This window comes from Pyxicephalus adspersus, chromosome 3 (genome assembly GCF_032062135.1).
Source record: "Pyxicephalus adspersus chromosome 3, UCB_Pads_2.0, whole genome shotgun sequence".
Classification (NCBI taxonomy): domain Eukaryota; kingdom Metazoa; phylum Chordata; class Amphibia; order Anura; family Pyxicephalidae; genus Pyxicephalus; species Pyxicephalus adspersus.
This window is the reverse complement of record NC_092860.1, coordinates 26,360,840-26,388,756: the sequence shown is the minus strand read 5'-3', so window position 1 is coordinate 26,388,756 and position 27,917 is coordinate 26,360,840. Positions and strand designations below refer to the sequence as shown.

Sequence of the window (27,917 nt, the reverse complement as noted above, 5' to 3'; positions counted from 1 at the left end):
ACACATACATACATACACACATATATACACACACACATATATTATATATAATGCATATATACATAGGAAAAAGAACAGCAAAGTCCTCATAGGAGTTCCAACAATACAACTAAATCTAAACATGTCAGTGGACATTGTTTCAATCATAAAAGCAATTATCATGATATTCTTTGGGATAATAACATGCTGAACTGAATCACTATCGTGACTCATGATTGAAATGTCAGTAAGTGAAACAAGAGCGATGGAATTATTTCCCACACATACAGGGCATCTGAAGCATTAACAAAGGCATGAATTATGCCTGGTTACACTATAATTTAATATATTATAACGAATTGCCACCATTGGGATATTTTTAGCTTAACATAACCTGAACCAGCTATGTTACATCAGTAAGCATTCAAAGCATCCACAAGTACTATTGAATCAGCTCACGACACGACTCATACACATACACATACACATAAGCATAAATCATTCATCACCATAAGGAATGTTATCATTTACAAAGTGATCAATAAAAAAGTCATCATTTACAACAATCTTAGAGTGATTATGTCAAATTATTCCGACAGATCTTATATACATAAGCAGAGGTGCCCTTCACTGAAAGCCGCATATCCAGATGGTCAGTGGTTTCAGAAATATATTCAGACGAAGGTATAATAACGCCTCTACTTTCTTCTAGGGGTTGCACCAATGAAACGCAGGAACATGTGCATTAGTGATAAGTAGTTGACATGCATTAGTGCGCCGTGTTGGCATTAATTGCAGGGTTCTCCCCAGCACCTTTTAGGTTGGTTCACCTCCCGGCACTTTTCAGTAACCACCCGGCTGTTACACCCGGCTGCTACAAATGCTGCATCCCCCTCCCTCCTTCTGAGCCCTATTGTACAGGTGAATGAAAGAAGCGGATATATCAAGTCAAATGCAGATACATTGGGCCTGATTTATAAAAGCTCTCTAAGGCTCAAGAGCATACACTTTCATCAGTGAAGCTGGGTGATTCAGCAAACCTGGAATTGGATCACCCAGCTTCACTGCAGGCTTGGAGAGCTTTATGAAATCAGACCCATTTGCATGCAATAAAAACAAATGCATCCAATGTTGTGTTAATGATTACAATGCTGCATTATTATGCGTGTTTTATATTGAGATCAGCTTTAACAATATAGATATAGATCATATACACAGCAAATTATATGTAGGATATTCTATATGCAATATTAATGGAAAAAATGTTCTAAGGATTAATTTAAAAGCTTTTCATCACCTGAAGTGGAAGCCAGAAAATTATTTTGAGACATTGTTGGGTCTCTTTTCTGCCTTGCTACAAGGTAAAATCCAGAAACACAAGGTCATTGTTGTTTCCATGGATAACACCCTTATCCCCTTTTTAGTAAGGTAAAACTCATTATCAAAATCCATTAGTTCCAGCTAAATTTAGGGACAGCCTGTGCTCTCTGTAATGGACTAGACACAATTGCTGTGTCAATCTAACCATTACACAAAATGATGGCAAATGGAAGGAAGATTTATCTGTAATGCATTACAATAGTCCCACATATTGTATTGTATTGGTATAGATTAAAAGATGTTTTTATTTTTTTATTTTTAACTTTCTGGTCAACATTTTGAATTTGTTTACAATAAACTTGTGTTTTAATATATGGTCAAAAGTGTCCCAAAGTCCTACATAGGTATGTTGTTATAGCAGTTATTTATGTATGAACCAATAATGTTTGTATCCTCTCACAAATTGTCAATTTTTCATTCTTTAGTTAATGAAAGAGGATAATATTCAATTTTACATTATAGAAGAAAGAATTAGTGACTTTTTTGGGAAGCCTAGCTGCTGGCAGTTTGTTACCAGAAATGATTGTTCTTGGAAATGTCCTTTTTCCTGTAGTAATTACCTGTACCTTGTATTGTGCTAACTCAAAACATCTTTGTATGTTTTCAAGAACTTTAAGTTGGGACCCTCGCCAAAGTCTCTGGCCACAGCTGTCCATCAGTTAGAAACCATTACATGATTCATTGAGTACCAACAAAAATAAAATCTCTGAACTGAAAAAAGTTGAATGTTGGCAGCTTATGCCAACTGGTACTCTACAGATTTGTTTAAAAAGCATAATGCTATGGTTGGGCAGTGCTGACAGTGTTTTATGTTCTGATGCATGTATATATATTATGTGTCCGTTATGAATCCGTTTTATTTGATTTGTTTCTCTGTTTGAAAACTTTAATAAAAATATTGAAATATAAAAAGCATAATGCACATAGTAGAGTAATCAATAGAAACTAATCCGATTTACCCCTTGATTACCTAATAACAAGGCCAACAATAATTACAAGCACTTGACCATGATTACTCACCCCACTACCTACCCCAAGATACAGAAGCCCCACTTAGAAAATGTACCTGCATATTATTTCAGTTGTTGAAAAAAATGGCAAGGAGTTTTGCAGTATCTTTTTTTGAGAAATGGTAAAATTTGCCTCCTAATTTTTGGATTATAAGCGCACTGAGCGCTTTTTTTTGGGTGTCCTGGTAATGCAGGGGGTGCAGGGTTTTTTTCTGCTATTTGAGCTGGAACCCAAGGTAATAAGGGAGTCCCCACATATGTAGGTTCACAAGCCATGTCTTTTTCCAAGCCAAGAGCATTCTGGCTCTGTGTGCCGCACACCACCCCACTAAGAGATGCCACCATAGTTGGAGGGCACAAAATCCTTAGAGGAAAAGGTATCCTTATAGTGAGGATATTAATGCTAGGAATGGAACAAGTGCATGTTGGGGCAGTTCTTTTCACAAAATGTGTGGGAGGATTTTACTATGCGGGCAAAATTTAGGCTAGCAAGGTGCCCCACCGTGGACAACAGGTCGGTTTACCTTCAGTTAGTGCCCCTATACAGCTTAAGCATCTGTTTTTCAGCCTTTCCTTTCTTTTATCCCTGCATTTGCTGGTCACATTAGTTTTGTGATATAATGAAATTGTATGAGTGGCAGGTGTGGACTTTGTAAGGTGAATGGACAGCAGACAGAAGTTATGTGCACAATGAAGGAAACTTAGGGGAGAATCATTCCTTCCCAGGATCTAATAATAAAACTGAGCTGTATAATCAATGACTGCTGTGCTCATATACACCCCACCCTTACAGACTTCAGAAATAGCAGGAAATGCATACCAGTCTGAGCACAGCCACAAAGGGAAGTCGGTAGGCTACGGCAGGTATGCAGACTTCTAGGTAGCTGTATTTCATAACTGCAGCAGTATGTTCTTTTTTACTAACTTGAGATTGGTTCTCTAACATTTACCTGGAGTGTGGGCATTTTACCTTGCATACCAAAGGGCTGCTTTTATGATAATTTTTTCCCCAATTTATTAATTCCATTTATGCTTTACATGTGATTTATAATAACATCTAAGCATCAAGTACAGTTCAAGCACTTCATAGCTCAATGATAAATAATTGATAATCTTCAGTCATGAAGAATGACTAACCTCAGAACACAGTCATGTCCTACTCTGACTTTAAAACAATTATACATCCATTCATTATTTTTTTTTTTAACATTTGCTTTGCATTAGGCAAAAATAATTATTTAAAATGTCCAATTATAGACTGAGGTCTGATAAAAGCCCAATATTCAGTGACCATTTGGGTGTAAAGTAAGATATGGTGTTGAGCGTTTGTGATTATAATAGCGCTGCTTGCTGGAGTGTACAATCATGCTTTGTGTGCCCTCCCCATCGCTCCTCATGTGGCTCTCTGCGTGTCTGGCCTGTGTAAGTAATTCTCTAATGTCCATGCAAAGATGCACAAATCAAACTGCATTATACACACAGAGATCTGAACCGACAGAAATAGCCTCATTGACGTGAGTGTGTTGTTCCAAAAAGCCATTCAGGGGAGATGGATCCCCAGCCCTCCCTAGTAAGCCGTACCACAAAGAGATTTACAAGACTGATGCTAAAAGGGATCTCATATTGCCAAAGCAAATAAAGAGCCCAGGGAGCCTGCAAAGCCTAAATCAATACCTGATCAAAGCAAAACATTTTAATTTTTATTCTTTTATTTTTTACACATGCATGCTTGCTGTTCAAGCCCTGAAGATCTGCTTTGAAAATATAGCACTGTACGAATGAAAGGATAATTTTCTTTATATACATTCTTTATATACATTTATATACATATACAAAATATACATTCTCATATTGCAATGGATCAAATCATAACAGCAGATCAGTAAATCTGAAATAGAAAAAAAATGGCTGGCACCAATTTGCAAAAATATGCATTTGCCAGCTTGATTGTGCAAAACCCATAATAAAAATTCACATTTGCCAATTCAAGTGTGCAGGAACAAACACATTTACTATAATGCCAAATTCTTATCACTGGCTTTTTTAAAATTTAAAAAGGAGGTAAATAAAGGTTTATTTCGTGTCTATCCTCTTACTTACTGTACATATCAAACTCTACACTGTAAATCCAATTTGTGTTGCTCAGGTGAAAACGCACAGTGATGCAACACATAGTGGTTAAAAAGTCTCGGTCATCAATTAAAAAACAATGTATAATAATTATTATACTTATGCTTATGAGTATATGTATAAAACTGTTTTTGAATCTCTTGTCAAACTAGTCTAAATATCTAAAGTCCCCTGGGGAAGCTAAGTGAAACACGTCAGGCGTTGAGCCAAGACTTACAATTGCTATCATGACCCTATGTGACGTGTAAACATGGGCTCATTAGTTATTATAGCATAGGAGGACTATGATTAGTTCAGGACTGTAAATAACCTTTCCAAGTGAAAATACACATTATTTAATTTTGGCAAAAAAAAGCCGTCTTTATCTATACCTATACAACTATGCTTGGCAATTGTATCATTACTCTACCACCACAGACCCTCCCTTTGGTAAATACATCTTTTTTAGGGCATACACATCAGTTTTAAACAATGATGATCACATGAAAAGAAATGCCTGTTAAGCCTGCCAGTGAAGTCCACCCAATACATATCCATGCGGTATACAATACATATCCATGTGATAGTGTGGCAATCTTGCTGTACCGTTCCTTGATCTAGGCAGAATTACCATCAGTTGCCTGGCTGCACTACAATGGAGTAAAAAATGAATTTTGCAGAGGGTGTATTTATCATTTTCACTGATTTGTACGTCTGTAGCTTTTCATTCAGTAACTGGCTATATCCACTCATGCCCACTGTCTTTCGATTGACAGCACTGCTAAAACATTGACATTGGGAGCTGCAGTTACTGAGAAGGAGAGCATATGAGACACAGATGAAGGAGAATTAAACTTAATCAGGAAAGGTAAAGGAAGTTTTTTGTTTAATTAATGAAATCAGTTTATCACACAGTAACTAAATCCGTCAATTGTTTATCATGTAATACACAAGCCTTTATTTTAAGGCCATGAAAACCTTCTTTAAAACAAAAAAAAGGAAGACAAAAGTGCAAACAAAGAAAAAGGTCTGTGAATAAACAGAATACTAAAGGGAAAGTTTTAAAATAGCATTCAAAGAGACTTCAAAGAGTATAAATAAAGCCAAAAGGAAAGGTCTGGATAGGAAAAACAAACTTTGGTCTGAAGCGGGCTTGTTAACACAGGACCACAGTGTGTTGCAATTTATGTGATTTCAAAAGGATTTATCCAGCCCAAATGAAATGAATAAGTTGTCAATATACCTGTATGAAACAATATGACCTGCAACATTTTTTTTAGCACATTGTTCGGGTCATACGTGGTTCGCTTTAAACCAGGTGTGTTGCAGAGCCTTGTAGATTGGGGTGTAATTAATGTTGTGCTATGCTGCATAATTTACATCTAATTGGGTACCATGCATTGCAGTAATGCATGTTATAACACATTTGTAGATGCGTTGCATTCAAATGGGCTGACGACTGTCCAAACCACACTAAAATCAGACATGAACATCAAAAGGAGAACTTGCATAGTGTATATAGTGCAGTAGAAGGGTATATGTATTATACAACACAACAAATTAAATAGCAGTCAGGACAGTGCAATGAACAACATAGTGTACAGAGTGCAGCAGTAATGATAGGCAAGATGGAAGGGTTGCTAAAAAGGATATGATTTGCGGTGCTCCAGGTCTTTCACAGTCCTACTGGAATAACACTTAAGAACCTGTTCTGTTTGTAATTATTATTAATGTGTTATTGACAATAAGTTAATCACTTTACTGATGTACATTAAAAAACAATAACTATACTTGAAGGGAAACATGTACAGTATATACTCAGTTTGTGTTTTTTTGCCATTGTTACGTCTTTTCATGGCTTCACTGATATTTTCGGAATACATTTCTTTCATATGCAACCTTAAGGCCATGCTCTGAGACTTGTAACACCTTTTGTTTTGATGCACCTGGAAAGTATTTTTCAGATTTAAATGTCAAATTTATATGGACTTTGATGTCAACTAACATTTGCACTATGATGGGCCCCAAATGATGGCTGTTTCTTATGTATGCTTTTCTCCATAAAATAAAATAAAGCACAAAATATGGGCTTAAATGCAGAAAAAACACAGACATAGAAAAATGAAGCATGGCATACTAATTTATTGATGTTCCTGCTCTCAGTGGGCTTGTTAAAATGACGCACAGTTTTCTCATATTGTTTATTTAAACCAAGTCAATTTTATACAGTAGGATGCATCAGACAGATAACCTGAATAGTGAGGATGTGAGACAAGGAGTGCAGAATGCTCTAAACTTCCCCTTTCATGTCACGCTTCCTGTTCCACAGGAACCCCATCCAATGCAGGAAGAACACTCCTCTCACCCCAATATCCAACACATATAAGAACAGGATGTCCGTCCTTATGTCAGGTGGGAAGTAGTAGTGAGCACTGATTCTATGCATTGTCTGAAGTCCTAATGGTCTTCAGTCTTCCCATATTGGATTACATGTTCATCCAAAGCACTATCAGGGGTTCGAATGAACATTTCCTTTGCTAGTATGAAGAGATACAAATGTACACTCAGCATTCAGAACAAGTGATAATGTGCAGAGTTTATATATACAGTATAAGGGAATACTGAATATTAGGAATAAAAAGTTTACACATACAAGATAACATATACTGAGAATTACACCCAGTATAAAGAACAATATAAGTGATGCTGAATATAGTCCAAAGAAATAGAATAAGAATAGAGAGAATTACACACAGCATATACAGTACAAGAGAAGTGGTAATGTGCACAGGCCATTAAAATTCAATAAAGAACAGATATTGAGTTTGTAGTATTGCTTTTAACAAGATCTGCTGGTTATTGTAAATTATTGGCTACATTTAACATAAAATACTGAAATTACACAATTCCGGTGATTTTATTAGACGGGAGTTATCTCCTTCTTGTTCTTTGCTTTGAGTAAATGGGTAAGCAGTTGCCCTCATCAGACCACCAGTAGTGGGAAAGTACCAAAACACCATTTTGTAAAGAACCAATAGTAGAGAATAGCCCAATAACAAGAGATGTGTTTCCATATTTGTAGATCTCCTAAAAAATCAGGCTGGTATGCAAAAACTGAACTATGAACTAACATACCCCAATTTACCACTATTTTAATTCTGACTTAAGTTCAATGAAAATGTTTGATGCTCCATGTTAAATTGAAATACTTAATAATTATACTTAAAGAGTTACAAAGAACACATTTTAGTAAAGACAGCCATGAAAACATTTCAATCTGGAGAAAATGTCATTGTAGTTTCACTGCCCACTCAAAAACAAAACCACTTCTTAAATGTTTGACATTTATCATTACTATATACAGTATTGTGAAAAAGAAAGTACACATTTGAATAAGCATCTTTAAACTATGACAACAGATAAAGGTAATATGAACAGATAAACACATAAGGCAATTTGACATCTAAAATATTTAATTACCAAAAATATGAATAGGTGTAATGGTGTATTCTAGGAAAAGCAAGTACATTTTTTTAGCTTCAAAAGATAGTACAGGCTCCTTTAGTAACAATATATTCTTGTATGCATTTAATATATTAGTCCAAAATACTCTGAGATTGACTCCTAAACATTTCAGCCAATCCTCCATTAAAAAAATTCCTTTAGTTGACATTTATGGGGTTCCTTGCATAAACTGCAGTGGATTAGCGGTGTGTAAAAATATCCATTTCTGCTTTTTTCAGATTCTTCTAAAGCACACTTTAATATGATGCAGAACTGCAAAAGTTGATTTGATGACTGTAAACCGCCCAAGACGCGAAGCAGAAGAGCAACATTTCCATCACCATGCCATGCAGTTGCTGTAAAGTTCTGCTTTTACGGTGGCCAAACAAGTCAATCTTTGACTCATCACTCCACAGCACATTGTTCACAAGGCCAGGTCTTTGCCTGTATGGTCAATGGCCAACTGTAGTCTTGATCTTATGTTATTATTAATAAACATGATTTATATAGCGCCAACATATTACGCAGCACTGTACATTAAATAGGGGTTGCAAATAACAGACGAATACAGACAGTGACACAGGAGGAGAGGATACTGCCCCAAAGAGCTTGCAATCTAGTAGGTTCTTTTTGGACCGAGGTAGAGCTTTTATGCCGGTAAAATTGGGGCAATCGCATTCTACTTGTTGATCCATGAACTTTGACACCACTTGTTAAAAAAGTTAGGCTGCGTACACACGTTAAACATTCCTCACAGGGAACAATCTTTTATGATTGTTGCCAGTGACAGATGAACATGCGAGGTTTGAACACACAGCACCCGTTCTGTTCTATGGTGTGGAGAGGCGGAAGGACAAGGATTCTCCTCCCTTGTCTTCCATAGTGGTCATTCCCAATCATTGTTCATGGAAGCACTGTGAATCATCTATGTACAACATTGGGTGACCGCTGAACAATAAGCACAACCATTACTCTTGAGTGAGGAATATCTGACACGCGTACATAGCCTTACGTGTAAATTCCACAACAAAATTTTGGGGTTGTTCATAATCTTTTATACATGTTTATAGGAAACAACTTTCACCAGAATACTCCCCAAGGAGACTCTAATCACGCCACCTAACCTCAAAAACATCTAATTTTGAAGTCATAGAAAAAGTAGACGTGCACATTTACACGGTTTGTTCAAACAACAATCAAATCATATCACCTTAAGCTGCAGGCATTGTTGGAGTTTTGATTGAGTCTTGAAAAAGTCTACAACTGGTGTTTATGCTACTGCAGGTAGAAAATGAATAAGCAATAGAGCATAAAAAATCCTCTATTTAATGTACAGCGCTGCATAATATGTCTGCGCTATATAAATCCTGTTTATTAATAATAATTATAATAATTAATTTGTTGGAATGTTAATATGGATGTAGAAACTGCCACAACACTGCAAGCAGAAGGACAAGTAACAAAAAATATGAAGTAGTGTGGCTGTTCAAAATGAACTCAGGAAGTTTCTAATATGATAGCCCTTGTTATCGATAGAAGATTCTACCAATAAATTGTTGTCCCCAAGCAATGTATGTATATACTGTAGCTCGACAAAAGGCTTCAAGAATGCCCATAAATATTCTCTGCAGATAGGACAATCTGTGTCTATCACAATTTAAACTAATGGCTGCCTGGCTGAAGGGAGCAATAATACATAAAAGAAAACATGAAAAGGCTACAGGCAACTCAAACTCAATAATATAGATGTATGAATTTATTACAAAGTTATTTGTCTAAAAAACCTTCCAATAACAAATTATTTAGACTGTGGTGGAGTTGAATTGTGGTCTGCAATAGAGGCTTTTTAGAAGTTTCAGACAATGTGTTTTGCTGGAAATTGTAAAGTAAAGTAAAATTTCTTGTACAACACCAAAACACATACACGTTAACCTAAATTGATCCTGTTATCAGACCATTTTTTTATAATTCTTATGCATTGTATTTATATCCTAAAGCCTACCTTGTGTCGACACCCATAACCACCAGAGAATGTGGCTAGGCACCGCCATCTTGGATAAGATGTCTGAAGCCCCAACAGACTCACAGCTATGGTGTGTTTGCCTTGGTTCCTCCCCAGTAGTTCAACAGAAACGGTTAGGGTAATGGAATGAGAAAGGGACTGTTCTAGGAAAGTCATCCTAAAGTGGTCAAAATTTGTTTAGACCAAGATCTGTGCCAAACCTGTGCCTTTACAAGCATTAGTACATTACATTTTTTCACACACTAGCAAAGGATGGGTTGAGAGTCCCCAACTGCTTTCTGCTTATTCTATTAATTTGCGAAACTGACGTTAATGACCATGTACTGTAGTGCAGTGGTCACCAACCTTATCAGACCCACAGACCACTAAATTTACTGGCTCTGGAACCGCGCATGCATGAGGAGCCAGATGTCACTCAAAGGGAAAGAATCTTCCCCATAGTGACATCATGCCAGAACCCACCCAATCTCCCATCGCAGGCTCACATCAGACCGGTGTCCACGGGTCTGACCGATGCGTCTCCCCCCGGTCCTTCTCCTGACCCCGTTGGGGGGGGGAGCACGAGCAATAAGGTTGTTTACAGCAGAAGGGAGAGGCTATGTCTCTTCTGAAATAAAACCAAATTATCTGCCTGTTCACATAGATTACCTAAACTCACCACTTGAAAAATTTGGGATCAGGCATTATTACAGAGACAGGTGATGCCCCTTCTGCAACAAGCATTTTTACCTGCCTGATTGCTCTGTGGAACATGCACGAGTTACATTATTCCAGCCAATTGAGACGGCCAAAGATTGTATCTGGCAGGAGAAGGTGATGAAGATAAGAAGAAAATGGAGGTGCCCCAAAGTGGACAGGGGAGTTTAGTGGGGTTTATTTCAGCTTTAAGAAAGAGTGTAACAAATCACGCTTATAATTAGAATTTATGTATAAAATATTTTCTGTTGTAATAGGATAGGATAGCAGCACTTTTTTTGCGTTGTTGTCCTATTTCATAAGCCTAACCATATTCAAAATTGGAGATGCAATTCTTTTGCTACACAGAAATGAATGAGTCATTTCTGCCTCAACAAATGCTGCATAGCAGAACCACAAACCATTGCTCTTCTATTAATGAAGAACAGCAACCTCAAGACAAATGAGAAAAAAAATGAAGACTTACACAATAACGTATTAGAAATATGAATAATCCTTTAGCACTAAAACCTGTGACCTAAAATATAAAAAAAGGAAAAAAGGGCAAATAGTTACCAAATTCGTATCCATGATGGATGGTACGTAGAGGGTCTCCAGCATCCTTCTATCCACCAGAAACATTTGTGGTCCCTCTTGCTTACCCTAGAAGAGAACATCCTACAAAACATGTACACAAGAGCACCATTGTTTACAAGAGGCCCTGTAATAGCCCTTGGGTAATGGGTTTTGTGCTTGCTGTCCAAAGCTACATACACATGTGCAATTATTGTCGTTGGAAAGGATCTTTCACAATCCTTTCCAACAACTAAGGACTGCACGATGCATGAACAAGTGCTGTAAATACAGCACCGTTATGCTCTATGGAGAGGGGAGAACGACGGAGCGTCACCCTGCTGCGCGCTCTACCCCTTCCCTTGTATTAGGAGTATTTGTCATCCATTGTCAGTGGAGCCGCCAGGACGGTCATCAGACGATGGACGACGGGCGCTGTACACACGCAGATTCTCGTCCGATATCGGCCCTGAGCCGATTATCGGACGAGAACCATTGGACGTGTGTACGTAGCTTAGGTCTTCATTTAGAGTTTTACTATCACTTGTTCTTCTGGTGACTATTGTCAGATCTGAAGCAGATGTAGGGAAATCTCCCAGAGGGGGTTGTTCTGGTGATTACTATCAAACTTGGATTTCATCTTTGAGGAGATTTCTCATTATGTGATTTTTTTATCATGCAGTTTAGTTCTGCTTTAGGATAACAAAGTAATACTTTTCTTTGGTGAGTCTTGGCAATAAAATAACAAAATGTAATTAAAAAAATGAATCAGCACTTGTGCTCCTGTAGGTCAGTGCTTCCTTGGCAGCCACCTATACACACTAAACAAAATTACCAACAATACAGAGATAGTGACCCAGCCACCATACTATTGCTCTGTATTACCTCTGTACTACAACAACAATGTACCACCATGCTTAGGGTTACCAACTGCATGTTACCATAGGTCCCTGGTACGATTGGTAAAATTTGAGTCAGTTTTTTGCCTTTATTTCCAGTCCAGGTAGAAGGGTGTACCAGAGTGATGGCAATTTATTACTGCTAACAAAAACACCTCATTAGTCTATTAGAGAGCTACAACCTTGGTAAGGAATTACCGCTGTCTTGCTCTCTATCTACCAGGGACATAGTTTCTTATTTAAGAACATCATTATTACATTTTTCCTGGTGGCAAGAAGGGCTGGAAAGTGGGTGAAAATACTTAGAATACATTAGAAGTCATAACTTAACTAAGCTTTTAAAGAGCTAGTGTATATAGAATAAAAAGCAAAAGTGGAAAGGCTGGCCATATGATAGAAAATAAAAAACAATTTTTGATTGGCTAGTACATGCAGCAATTTCACCTTTTCTTTTGCTTTTATAAATGGAGCACAAATTAAATTATTTAAAACATAAGCGCTTTTCTAGTCCCAGCTGGGTCTCCAGACATAAGCACAGCACCATCAGTAATTCTAATAATAGATTTTCCAACCTAGTTACCCTCCAGTGAATTTGTAGGCCTTCTGACGTGTTACCATTCCACATATCCAGCAATAAAAAACAAGCTTTTTCAGGGGTAAAAGAAAAGAATTTAGGCATGTGATAGCAGATTTATTAATCTGTTTACAGCAGACAAATGTAAAAGAATCTGCAGCCCAAACTGGATAATCAGATTGCGAGAAATATGAAGAATATGCATAACATGGTAATTGCCAGTGAGTCCTTTTGTGCAGCCATATATACCAATATTCATGGAATCCATCACAGGTCTATTTCCATTTCATTAAGATATAGTGGAGGCTAGAAAGTAAAGGTTATTGACATATACATAAGCCTATCGCATTTCAAGGGGGTGTTTGAGGTATACACCAAATAAATAATATTAGAAATAAACAAAATATATATTTATTTCTTGTAATAAAAATGGTATACTGGAAAACCATAAAACCAACAGGTCCTTTCTTTATAGGTGGTTTAAACCAAAGATATATCACAAATCTTATAATAAGGGCAGTTGGGTGTTGCCAACATTGCCTGGACCAGAATCTACTTTATCAAGGAGGCACATACATAGTAATACAGCTCAATAAGTCAGGGGATATATTCTGCCCCACAGCATTTTGTGGCTATGAAGTTGGATCTTTGTGAGAGTCAACTGTAGTGGGTAAAGAGGAGACAAATGATCTTTGGCCTGGGTACACACAGTACTACTATATCATTATTTTGAATGATCTAAATAATGAGTTGATCAGATTGACTGTTGTGGGTTGTTGCACTTCCATAATATCAATACTTTTTTTGTCCTCACTTTACTAAAAGGCAACTAGAGAACTAACTTTGCAGTTAAAACACATATATGAGAGTGGATAGAAGATGGTAACTGTCATACTGTATGTATTCTTTGCTTTACATTCTGGTGCATCCATAAGCTTTCATATGCATTTTGCACTTAAAAAAAAAAAAAAACTTTACTAGGATTGTTTGATGATCAGGTATTGATTGAGATCTCAAAGTGAGCAGACCCCTATGACACACCTTTTGTTCGCCAAGAAGTAAAAAAAATGTTCCTGTCTTTGGAGACAATATGGTTGATGTGTCCATGACTGTAGGGTGCCATGTTCTGTTAGTCTTCTTTTTTAAAGGTCCAGTGGAGGACAACACTGAAATCTTTAACGGTATTAAGCTGAATACAAAAATCAAATTTGAGTTGCTGGAAAAGATCTTTCATGATTATTTATAGTGACAGCACTATTCAATCCCATTGATATGGGAGGATGAGCAAAATGCACCCTACTGTGTCCTCCTCCATAGGATATGACAAATAATGTTGGGGGACTGTTACACACAAGATAGATTTTACACAATCATTTCTTTTGGTCGATTATCATCTAGGGCAGGGGGTATCAAACTCTGGCCCGGGGGCCAAATCTGGACCCCAATGTCCTTTTTTTTGGCCCCTAAAGGAATTCTAAATATGAACTGCAGCTGGCCCGCCGCTGCATTGAAACAGCGCCGCTACTACAATTCCCAGCATATTACAGTAGAAAATATTAGTAAATTAAGACATCTTGGCCAGGATGCTTTCCATCATTCGCAAGTATAAAGCAATATTGACAGACACAATACTTTCAATTGTAAACCCAAGTAAAAATGTAATGCACTTTACTAATTTTGTGAATTATATAAGTTTTTGTGCACTTTATTGTGAACACTATTTAATTTTTTCAGGTTCCCTTGGCAAACCTTCAAAACATTCTTCTGTTGATAAAATTTATCAAACTCAATATATTTTCTTACATTCAACAATCTTCAGGCATAATTTTCTATATACTGAAGATATTTAAAATTAAAGGCAACTGACAACAACAGAAGGAAGCATATCTGTATACTTTCTAGCTTCAGGATACAAAAACAGAGAAAGGGTTGGATGGTTTACGTGCCAAATCATCTGCCTACACGAAACGTCACATGGTTATTGTACTATTGTTGTGGCATGTGGATCAGTTTCCACTACGCTGCTGCTCTCTTTAATTGCTTACCAAGTTGCTAAAAGTTCCCCAAAAATTCAGTGTTCAGACAGACAACTATCATCAGTAGACATAGACTTTTCAATGTCAGTGGTTTCAAGAGCTTCCTCTTTTAAACCACAGTTTAAAGCTGCGTACACACCTGCAATTTTTCTCGTTGGAAAGGATCTTTCACGATCCTTTCCAACGAGAAAAGACTGCAAGATGCATGAACGATGCTGTACATACAGCACCGTTCATGCTCTATGGAGAGGGGAGGGGGAGAGCGACGGAGCGGCACCCTGCTGCGCGCTCTCCCCTTCCCTTTCATTACGATCGGTCGTCGTCCATGGATCCGCCAGGACGGTCGTCGGACGATGGACGACGACCGACTGTACACACGGCAGATTTTCGCCCGATAATTGGCCGATACCGATTATCGGGCGAGAAAAATTTGCCGTGTGTACGCAGCTTAAGACTTTTTTTTAAACCGGTAATAGACTAAATTTGTACTTCAAAAGGACTTAGAGTGTAATACTAGAGATAAGATCCACCAGACCTCAAAAAGAACATACCAGAAGACAGAAATGTAACTGAGGGCAGTTGTTTCAGTGTGCAACTTCTCAGAAGAAAATTGGATACACATACCTCCTAACTACTGGAGATTGAGAAGAGGGATATGTTTTAGTACAAAATATGTAGGCAATTGGCATACCCTGCCGAAAAAAAAACCCTGGTTAAACCAAAAAGTGCTTTTAAAAAAAAACAAAAAAACACAACAACATTTAACAACTTCAACAATTTTTGTGTGCTATGCCATCGTTATGCCAGTTATAAGCAGCATGTATGCAGATCACTCGTACCTTCATAGGACAGTATTACTGCTTGGTGACCAACCTACAGATCTGTCACATAGAGACTTTCATGGTAATTTTTAGCGACAATAAAAATAAATGATTGCTATAAACACAGTGTTTAGTTCTATGGAGAGGGAAGGGAGCAGGACTATGACAACAGTTCTCCTTTGTCAATCGTTTAGTGAACTGCAATGGCAGCGACTTTGAGGGACCAATATACACGTTAGATTTTTCTCGGGCTGTGTGTGCACAGGTTTAGGCATGGAAAGCTCCAACTTGTGACTTAGGAGTAAAGAGCATAAGCCATTTGTAAGCTCTAATATCCAAATGAACCGTAACGGTAAGTTTGTGCAGCTGGACAGAGTGTTGTTTTGCCCTAATAGGCAATGCACAGAAAATTGTAGTGGTGATATTAGGGGTCCAAAAGACCCATGAACTTTCCTTATGGAAAACTGGTTATGTGCTCTATACTATTAAATAGGTAAATTGCCTGTAAAAAATATTAAAAACCAATAAAGTTCAATACAAAACAAAGCAAAAGTATTTATAGAGCCTATAATGGCTAGGTACATGGCGGGCAACTCAATTGGTTGGTGTACTATATGTAAGCTCTTTTGGGCAGGGTTATCTTCCCCTTTGTCACTGTCTGTCATTTGCAACACCCATTTAATGTGCAGCTCTGCGCCATAATATGTTGGTGCCATATAAAAACAGTTTATTAACACTAATAATATTAATAATGTGTATGACAAGTACCATATTACCATTCATATTTATGGCTCGCTGGCTGTCCAGATATAAACATACGCTTGTGGCTTTGTCCCCTGCTGCAAACAAAGCAAACAAAGGTAAAACACATACTAAATCTATCAATCGAGACCCCACACAACTAATTGTTACATAACTGAGCAAAGCAAGAAATATCAGTTGGTTCCAATTTGGATAAAATTCAGACCTGTTTTCTTACTTTAGAAAAAGATTGGAATAAAAACAAAAAACTGCCCCTGTGCACCAGCGCTTTTTGCAATGATCCAGATGGACAACACAATCTGTAAATGTACTGGGGCCCCACGTCTAGGACCAGATTGTTCTGACTGTGGAGGTCATTTATTTTATGTGTGTTGCCCTTAGCTGACATAGTGGAAATGACTCTTTCTAGTTACTCTACAAGCCTGAGAAATGTTCCCTCTATAGAGAAGGATGTGAAGATAGATAAATCAGCAATATAAACAAAGTGAAGGCCGTGCCTGCTAGGACACTTTTTCTCAGGCAATTTTGATGCAAGAAGAAATGTGAAAGAGTGTGAAAAATAATTTGTGTGAATTTTTAAGTTCAGACTCCCCAAAACGACCCCAAAAACATCAGTGTGCATGCTAACAGGCTGTCCTTATACACACATATATTTTTACTAAAAAGCATTTTTTGTTTTTTTTTTCAATACAATGTGGTTCTACATAAAGGGGAATTTTATCCGTAGCTTTAACATATGAAAAGCAAGTATAATGTATTTTACTGCTTAACCAATTTATCTTTAATATTGACTCACTAAAAAACCTGTGATTACAAAAAAAGATTTTTGCCATTGGTCACTGCAATACCAAATATTTCTGCTGATTGTATTGTCGATGCCAGGAGCTGTAAGCTAAAATCTGGTCAAACACATGAAAATGTATACACTATACCCTTTATTACAGGGTTAGTAACTGTAAAATGAACCAATCACAAGTGATTTGAAGTAGTTGCCTTGCTTTCTCTTTCATGAAACATAACAGCCATCAGAGCTAAATCATACAAAAGGCAACCGACCCTGGGTCCAGTGGATGTCCAGGGGTCTCAGACATAACCTTCAGACTTTCCCCATAGTTACATCATGATGCCAGAACCTGCTTAATCTCCAGAGACACAACCCGCCCACTTATCTGAGCCTGCGATCCGTACGAGGGACATGGTGCACGGCTCTGGTCGGTGCACCCCCCCCAGCGGGGTCCTTCTCCTGACCCCACTTGGGGGTGCACCGGCCAGAGCCGCAGATTACCAGTTGGCGACCACTGGGCTAAAGGTACAGTAAAATTGGTCAAAGTCATGCGCCTGCCAGTTCACAAGTGAGGATATGCTTGTAAGCAGCTGGTGTCTGATTGGACAGGCTATGACAATACTTATAATGCTTCTCTTTGAATAAAGAGATGTTTTTTTTTTTTTTTTGGGGGGGGGGGCATTTTGACCTAATCCGTCTTTGACAGACACTACAAGATTTTTAGGCTTCTAGAGAATAAAAAATGTAAAACTTTTTAAAATTGGAACAATTCTTCCAATGACCCTACATTGGAACAATTCTTCCAATAATCCTACATACTAATGTGGACATTCGCAACCAGCAATTCCATGAAACCCGTGGCAGTATTCTAGCCACCATTGTAAAGGGGGGGATGCTTTTCACTGGCACCAATTTATGAGACTTTTATCACCACAGGTCCTATTTACAGCAAAGGTTTCTCAGGTATAGAAGGTCGAGAAAGACTGTATCAAATGCTTTCATTTAGAACGAGCAATCAATACAAGAAAGTGCATCTAAAAGTTCACCCACCTCATTGTGCAGCAAAACACTCATATGCCTATGTGTTACAATATTGTAGGGTAAAACACACATTCTACCACTCATTACAGCAAAATTATTAAACAACTCAAAATGTTTAAATCGACTGATTATATTGTCATTATGAATGTTATTTAGTTTTACCATGTACATTTATTTTTACCATGCCAAGTATGTAATCTCCTATTAGTTAAACTGCTACATACAAAATATAAACAGTACAAATGTAAAAACTCCAGATTGCAGACATGGATAAATTATTGCTTGCTATCAGCTCCTGTGTGCAAAGAATGCTAAGCTTACACACAAGGCAACACACACGTTGTTCTCCATGAGCATCTTATTTGCGTTTCGATAAAACAGACCCCACCCACGATCTCAAGTGTGTCAAGCCCATTAGTGTGCATGCCGTCAGCTCATGTCGGAGGCTCTGTATTGGCCATACACCGAGCTGGGAAGCCCCCAGTGTCGCAGAAGGATTAGGACACCTGTCATTAAAATCCTCTGTTCTTCTTACACCACGTCAGATTCTGTATAGCTTCATTTACAGAAATATTAGGATGTGAGAACATGTTAAAATAAGGAACATGGTGTTGTGTTCCTCCCTAACATGTCACACTATTGTTCATCACAGAATGCTGACTTGTCTGTGTTTTACGGAATCCCCATATCTGTATACAGAACTAGGGATTTCCAGACCTGTTCATGGGAAGAATGATACTAAAGGACTAAACATATGCATGGTGTATTAAGACATGCAGTAAATGAGTAACATGGCACATCAATGGCACACAATGTACCTGAGTTCAAGTACAATCAAATGTACAGACGCCAACTGTATGTTCTGGTGTGCTGCTTTATTATACCTAATAAAAAGTAATTATTTAGCGACAACATATTACACAGCGCTGTACATTAAATAGGGATTACATGTGTTCTGTTGCATGCTCCAACAGTCAATGAAACCTAAAGCAGAACTCCTAGTAATCCTGTCAAATGGCCATCTTTGTTACTAGAGGAGTGGTTTTGCTCTTATAATAAATCAAAAGGAAAGAAAGTGTCCCTACTAGTAATAGGTCCCGGAGGCCGGATGTTCCCTTATAGTGAACGGCATTTTCTCTCCCTTCCTTTCGTGTTTTTGAGATAATAAAGGGTACAACCAAATATGGAGCCACAAGGTGCCAAAACTTCTAAGGCTGGGGTGTCAAACTCTGGCCCGCAAAGTCCTTTTTTTTGGCTCCCAAAGGAATCCTAAATATAAATTGCAGCTGGCCCGCCGCTGCATTGAAATAGCGGCACTACTACTCGCATCTATAAACCAGCGGCCTCTCTGCCCATGCGTGGCTCCGCATTGGACTGATTTATAGACGCAGGGAATTGTAGTAGCAGTGCTATTTCAGTTTTAGATTTTGGCCCGTGACTTTGCCTAAAAAAAAAAAAAAAAACATGTTACAAACTCAGTGATTCCAAGAGTGCTTGCCAATGCCCTGCTGTTGCTGCTTGGAGTCAGAAATATCCACAGGATTCTTTAAAAACTAGAACTGATAAACTGAGTGTTAAAATTGTGCAGGCCAAAGACTCGTGTCTCTCCTATAAGACATGTCTAATTGGATGTCTATACACTGGCTGATAACAGACGAGATTTATAAACAGTTATTTGTATGGGGTGATGCCAATAGTGGGATATATAAAGGGCCAATTTACATCACAGCACTGCAGTATTGCATAATAAAGGTGTAGGTGTACTATGGGGCCTTTTATTGTGAACTGCAATGCGGTACAGCACTGTATTTTTACTTTTTATATGGTATGTTTAATGTACCACAAATTAACCCAAAGTACAACACTCCGTGTGGGCCAGTGCACAGCATTGTGGTGGATATGGGCCTAAAACAGGAGATTTGTCCATTCCAGATTTCTAAAAACAACATGTTCTAATTGATTCAATAACAATATTCCTGCTCCTCCACTCACCTACACAGATATGCTCTGGGGGGTCATCCTAGGTGCTGAACAATTTAAACCGAACTTATCAATTTTGCCTATACCTTCAATTCACAGTTACAATTCTGGGATCTGTAGCAACTACAAACCTCTCTGATTATTTTATTTGCTTTTCTGTGTCACAGTTGATGATAGAGCTGAAACAATCCATGTGTGTGTACTTACAATCTGCCAGTGCACCATGTTCATCAATGGCCCCATAGGTGTACACAGAAAGCTATGGAAGCTGGTCATTGTTTAGCTAGGTCCAAACACTATAAAAAGTCAATTACTCACACTCAGCTAACAATTGACTGAAACTTAAAAACCTTTAACTGACTGCAATTTAAATTTTCCTAGCAACGCTAAGGACGGTGAATGTGTAATGCCTACAAATTGATGCTACAGAATAATTCTTGTGACATGGCCTTATGTATAATAAAAAAAATATCAGGCTTACAAAATACAGCTGGCCCTACACTCCAGTGCAGGCAGTAACACGTATTCATCTACAATTGTACACAACTCCAAAGCAGATACGTGACATGCTCTCTGTCATAGCGGAGCATGCAAGAACATTAGTGGCAAGGCCAGATCAAGTCATTTGTACAAGGACACGCTGTGGTAGGTGGAGGGACAGTGGAGACTAAATCTGCAGCAGAGGCACCTTGCAAAGCTCAGCAAACTGAAATGCAGCACAACCAAAGGAAAAGGATGTAAGGCTAAAAAACTTATTAGGACAGTTACCTATCCCTAAACGCAGAAATTTACAGACTGCAATTATACTGGTGTTTTCCATTTAGCATTAAATACATTTAATATTACAGATGTCTCTATCACAGTACAGAATAAATCCTGCCCATGGAATTGCGACTATTTTTGTCGAGAAAAGCCATGTTGAATATAAGATTTTCATCTCTGGAGGTCAATCGTTCTTCTCTGTATCCTGCCCTGCAATGAATAATTAACCAACCCTTCCTCTAAATGCAGGTCTTGCATTGGTGATGAGTATGAAGTACAGCTTGTCCTTTCTTCCATCTTGTCCGATGGCAGCACATCCATAATAGCGCTGGGAAACGTAACCTTTTTCTGCCACGCTGGTCTGATTTAGTTAACGACCGATTTGTCAAGATCAGCCGTCTTATTCAGAGAGGAGGAATACAGTATTAGGCTCACCTCACTTGTGCTTCTTTAGAAGATATCCTCCTAAAGAAGAATTTAAATCCACTTTACAAAAACACGGTCAGGCAGGCTTATTGTTAGGGCAGAACATACTATGAAGTCTCCCGTGTCAATATTGTTTCTTTCAGACTTTGCCGCACATACTCAGTGTAGCATGCAGACTTTGCACGACTCAGGAAAGAAGTAGCACCAGTGTGCATGAGCAGGAGTTAAAGCATCATGGTCAATGAAAGTGGCCAAAGGTCCAAACCCAGAAAAAAAAAATTGCAAAGGCAGCAAAGAGGAACATCCCAGCTGTTGCATTGCTGGAGGTGGCACTTGACAAGTAAGTTAGCCATAATCTTCTTTTATGCTTTTCTCTTATGGTAAAACCCCAGATGTCAGCAAGAGACCTAAATTCTCTATAACTGTAACTACACTGAGAAACAGAGAGCTCCCACTATTAGCTAACCTTCAAATCTCTCAATCTCTATTACATGCAGTTAGGTTAATTGGCTTTCCCCCAAATTGGTCCTAAATTCTGTTAGTTGACCTATGACTACAGTAGGACCACCCCTGAGCAAGTCAGATGCTTCCATTGACTTGAACGCAAGCATGAGCAGGGGTTACATCATCCAGTGGTGATCATCGCCCCTACGAATGTCTGGTGTGGAAACGGCATTGAAAATGGCGGCTCCCACCCTGCAGCAATGACGGGTCCTTGGCCTGTCTTCGCTGCAGGGTGACTGAAATTCCCAGGATTGAGTGAAGGTGTTCATCGGTAGGATGACTCCTGTGCAATGTTTTGTTCATCATCATCTTGGAGAATAGTTGCTCACACAAATATGTGCTGCCGAACATAGTGAGAAGTTGAGCAGCTTGGGTACAGAGATGGGACATTGTATCAAGGAAATGTGGAAATTGTGCAGCGCCCACAGCGTCAAAAACTTGGATAACAGCAGGCTACGCACAGCCTTAGACACCGCTATATGAGACAAGCCCATGTGTCGCCAAAAAGCTCCTGCAACTTAAAAAGCCTCCTGGCACCTCCCACGTGTAGCTGAGGGGGAGTGCTGAAAATGCCAGACGCGGCCAATGCGGGGATAAATCTTATGAGTGGCCCGCCGCTGGAACTCCCTCTTCATTCAAATAGTGCCGCTACTACAATTCTCAGCATTACCTGCATCTATAAAACAGTCCAATGTGGGGCCACGCATAGGCAGAGAGCCCGCTGATCTATAGATGCGAGTGATGCTGAGACTTGTAGTAGCGGCAGTATTTCAATGCAGCGGAGGGCCAGCTGCAATTCATAATTAGGATTCCTTTGGGAGCCAAGAAAAGGACGTTGCGGGCCAGAGTTTAACACCCCTGCATTTGAGGATTCCTCAATTCTGAAAAAAAAGTAGCTGAGGAGCTCCCATAACACAAATAGAAAGAAGCGTGAGAGTTTATAAAGGAGAGAAAGGATAGGGTGAGAAATATGACACAAGGAGTGAAGACAAGGAATTGATAGATTGGTGTTAAACATGTGGGTTGAATCTGACAGGAAAATACGCTAATTTAATGGTGGTGCAGAATAAAAAGATTTTTATTATTTTTTTAACACATTGACAGGTGGGATGTGTAAAGTAAGGCGTTGATACCCAGGACCCACACACGCTCTAGTATGTAAAAGAACATTTAAGAACGCATTACAGACGATTCTAGTGTATTAATGTTAATGTTAAGCATGGATCTAAATAGAAGTGATAAATGTCATTTTAAACAAGCTGCTAACAGTCTTTCAACAAGATGCAAGGAGTTCTGAAGTCTGCTGGCAACTTGCTTAAATTGACAGTCTGCATTCCTTTAAGATCTAAATTTAAAAGTGTTATTCAACCCTCCTGGTGATAGAAGATTTATGGCAGCATACCGCATGTTTTTGTTTCATGTTAATTTTTCATCTTCAACCATTCCTATGTCTTTATCATCAAATCATGCCTGTATGGTGACTACGCTGCCTTGTGGGTTCTACTAGAGCCGCAGCAAAGCCACCCTTATGTGCAGGTGTCTGGTCGTGACTACGTCCCAATACATAGACACCTCAAGTGTCAGCCCCACAGCTTTGAATTAGGCAGCCAGTGCATATGCCATGTGTACAAATGGCCAGATATATAGTGTCAATGGTCAAGGACAGGTGATCATTATGGGATGAGCACAGTTTGCATTCCCCAACCAGAACTTTGGGTAAGTGCCAATGAGACATTTGGGGTGGGGAACTTTTTACCTTGAAATAGTGATTTGAGACCCAATGGCTATAAGTCATTCTGGTAGACCACAAATGAAAAAAAAAAAAAAAAAAAAAAGCATTTAGCTTATAGATGAACCATTTATGTGAATCCTTGCCCCAAATGCCATTTAGAGTCCTTAGACAAACATGCCCAGAGCAGTAAGCCAATATTACACCCCACTAGGATGTTATTATTATTAATAATATAATAAAATGATTAAACACTATTTATTTAGTGCTAACATATTACACAGGATGTATGGTTAGCTCCAGACTTTTAAAGTAAAGGTTCACAATAAAGAGAATCTATTTAAAGTCAAATCAGGGAATATAAAGCTACATAAATGTTCATTATCATTTGGTTTGTCACATTCATGACACATCAGGGTGATAAGCCATCTTTAGAGTGTGCTAAACGAGAGAATATTACCTTAGAATAGTAAAAAAAAAAGCTGAAGCTGAGTTTATTTCAATCATGTACAGGCACAAATCCTCCTTTGTGTTCTTTTCTTTGCAGATGATTATGTGATCAGAGGGAACATAGCTTTGCTCTACTTACTAAGGTAGAGGAACAGCTTTCTCCAACCTCAGCCTACCTGTGCAGCTGAAGTCTGCATGGAATCTGGATCTATAAACGCTTCTCTATGCCTGGCTACTGCAGACAATAAATGATTGATAAAATAGAACTTTGCATCACATTGTAACATCAACTTGATCAGGGTTTGTAGAAGCTACAGCATACCCAAGATATGTCCTATTCCTTTTATTATAGAGATTTTACATCCATCCTGTGTTTTTTTTTCTTTCATCAGAGCATAGGTACATAGTAACATATCAATGGGTGTGAACTGTTTTTATTAAACTTTTTTGTTCCAAGTTTGGCAAACAATCTATATACTATACTATGGAAAACTCCAGGCACTCCATGGGCCAGCATTGCTGATTAGCACTTCCTTATACAAATGCCCTTTTCCTGGCTGTCATGATGAATAACTTTCATACTTTCCAAGATTAAAAAGATGCCAAAAATCACTGGATACCTACTTGTTGAGCTTCTGCAATGCGAATGTTTTGAAGCCGGCAATTGCATTTTCCAAAAAGGAGGCCAGCGAATGAAACCACCATATTTCTTGCATACCAGCTGCATTTAAAATGAACCCGTGCTACCTAATTTTCCTGATTCCAAATGAAGCCAGTGTAAATATTCACATGAAATTCTAATCATATCCCTTTGTCATTGTTGGTACCCCTCTATGTGACCGCATTTGGCTGCTCAGGAACAGCATTTTTGGGAAAGCACAGGGAGCAGACGTGTACCCCATGCCGGAAGTGTTGAAACCTTAGTATACAAGGGCACGGTGGAATTGGGGGGGGCTTTATCCTGCATGGTACAGACGGAATGAGAGCTGGTATTTCTACATTCACTCTAATGAATACTGATCACCTGGATGTAAAGCGAGCTTTGCGGTTGTGTTGTGTACATGCTCCTGTGTCACTGCCGGGCAACAGAAATATCTAACTGCATATTCATTATGGGTCAGTGATTCAGAAGGTTTTAAAGACAGAGGATCAGAACCAGGCAATATGTTTTAGAACCAGGTAAACACTGGCGGCTTACATGATCTTTCAGCAAAAGGTTCACTTTAAGCAACACTAACTGCAGCTTGTAAGCCCCCCATCCACATTCTTTTCTATATATATATATATATATATATATATATATATATATATATATATATATATATATAAAGGGCTCATTATATATATATATGTATCATCCATCATCATTGTCATAAATTGTTCTTTTGTAAACCAGGATCATTTTTTTTTATAATCTTGCCTATATTATGTGGACTTCAAAATACCCCAATTAGGATGTAATATTCATTTACAACCAATTGATCAGTTTTCTTTGTGATGGACATCATTCATAGCTTTTGACATACCTACACCCCATCTTCATTGTTCAGTAATATGTCACTGTACTCCTGGGAAATCTTTGCAGAAGAGTGTCTGTCTATTGCAAGGTTGCTCTGTATTCCACAAGACATTAGGTTTTTAAATGATTGAGGTTAGAAGGTGGGCACATACCTACATGTGCGGTAAGAGCAAGACACCTACTCCAATATGGCCACTATACCTGATGAAGTAGTTTGGCATAAAGATTGGTGACATATGCATGAAGGGTTTAGATTATGTTTATGAGGATAAAGATTAGGAAATGATAGCAAGGTACTGGGCCTGTTTTATAGCAAGGTGCTCCAACCTGGACTTTCCCCAGTTCATTCATCTGGATTCTGCATAACCCTGGGCAGGTTTCTGTAGGTAGAAACTTGGAAAAGAAGGTATAGTGGCAGGTCAGAGAGGTGTGGTAAAGGTAGTATTGACTCCTTATGGACCCTGCGATCAGGTGAACCATACCCCAAATGATGTTTAATTATGTAAAGTGAAAAACTTATACCAATCCCTTGATTTTTTTCTTCCTAACAATGAGCCGCCATTGCTGACCTCTCCTGGAATTGTTCATTTTGTATTGCCATGCTGACCCTCTAAGAATGGTAGAATTAATAACCAAAAGGCAAAATTTGGGACCCCCATTCTAGTACACAGGAACATATGTAATTGGTTCAAAAATGAAGTTAGGTTCGGGTAAGCAACATCTGCTTAGCTGCAAATCCAATTAGGAATAGCAGAGGAACGTTACATGTCCTGCTTCCTGAAACCTACAAGATGTTATCCATTCAGAAGCACCGGTAAGTCATCACGAAGAATGCCTCCTGCTTCTCACATTTCCAAAAAGAATGCCAAGCCTACCTGACAATAAGGGAGGTCCCAGCACCTGGCCAACCTACAATTAGTATAAATGGACCATTAGGGCCCACAGGGTCCCCGTGCAGCTGTCTATTCCAGCTGTGCTGTCTCACCGGTTTGGGTTACCTAGCTGGAATCATGATTGGGATACATGTTCTGGGTCAATGTAGTATCAAAGCGGCTGGTACAACAATTGGGGAAGTACTCTCTTACATCAGCAATGGTGGCCCGCATTTCTCTTATGATGGGCTAACTTTATTTGTATGCCTGTAGCCCTGAACCCTCACCAATGTTGGAATAAAGGAAGTTGCTCTCAGCTACTGTGAGGTGACTTGCAAGATTCATTGCAGATATTTATGCAGCAGACATCCAATACCACTATGTAAGTATATAGAGAGAAGTATTATAGATATGGAGGACTTACCTTCATAATACTAGTGGTTTTTGGAGTCCCCTGTGCCCTCTCCCCAGAGTGGTCCCTGCTGCTCCTGCCAGATTGCGGACTGTCCTCTGAGCAGCCTCCATTCAGCATGAGCTCCTCTGATCTGTGTCCCCCAGGAGTCAGGGTGCCTCCATCTTGCACCCCTACAAGTCCTAGCACTGCTGCAGCACAGGCAGCCGAGTCCCGGACATCTGCCATCCTCAGCCTGGCATCACCCACATCTGACCCCGATCTGTACACACACGGCTGCTGGCACTGCCCACATGGGGAACCAACTGGATCTTCACATATAATAGGTGAGTGCCCAATGCAGGAGCAGCGACCAATAGGAAGGGCTGCTGGATTCCTGGGATCTACTCTCTCACCTCCGATCTCCGAACTGCTGGATCCATTGACACCTGGACAGCTGCTGGGTCATGAGTTCTGGAGGTTCGGGGAAGTTGGGGTTCAGGCTCACCAAATCAGGAGAATCTGTGCTTTGGGTCCATGAGATGGTTGTGCAGATCCAGTGATGATGGGGTCCTGCAGGGGTAAATGTGGGGTTCAGGGTGAGAAATAATGAGGATCCTGTGTGTCCCTATACCAGACAGGGGTAATAGATTGGCAGGGACCCCAGATGCTCATGCACAGCCATTACTAGCGGACTATGAGCTGCATGGCTGGGTGATGGAGGATGTCAGCTGTGGGACATTTCCCTCAATGAATGCCGCACACCGAGCTGTACGGCTGGGAGCTCCCCGGCTTGTCTATGGGGTCCCGGCTGCCATATGCACGCTGTGTGAGGAGCCTGCAGGCTGTGCTGGGAATCAATGCTTTGTTATGGGATGTCAGCACTTCCCATCCGGTGTGTCTCCCCATCCTCCCGGGTCTCTGCGGGGAAAGCTCTCCCCCTCCCCCTCACAGCTGGGACTTCCTCACTCACATGTGCTGACAGAACTGCTACACCCCGGGTGTGTGGAGGCATAGCTTAACCCTTCAATGACCACTGCATGGCTTGTCATAGCAACATAACATGGGGGACCTACCTACACAGCATGCCTTGTCATAGCAACATAACATGGGG

General features: G+C 39.2%; 1 protein-coding gene and 1 long non-coding RNA gene across 2 annotated transcripts in view; one reads left to right on the top strand and one right to left on the bottom strand.

Annotated features, from left to right (window-relative positions):
* The window catches only part of LOC140325917 (inactive phospholipase C-like protein 2), an 86,520-nt gene extending 58,815 nt beyond the window's left edge, over positions 1-27,705 (bottom strand). The window contains exon 1 of the mRNA XM_072404031.1: positions 26,837-27,705. Within this exon, the coding sequence (XP_072260132.1) occupies positions 26,837-27,052 (216 nt within the window). The 5' untranslated portion in view covers positions 27,053-27,705. The remainder of the gene's footprint in view (positions 1-26,836) is intronic.
* LOC140325918 (uncharacterized) overlaps positions 26,987-27,917 on the top strand; it is a 19,714-nt gene continuing 18,783 nt past the window's right edge. The window contains exon 1 of the long non-coding RNA XR_011919755.1: positions 26,987-27,150. This is a non-coding gene — a long non-coding RNA (uncharacterized lncRNA). The remainder of the gene's footprint in view (positions 27,151-27,917) is intronic.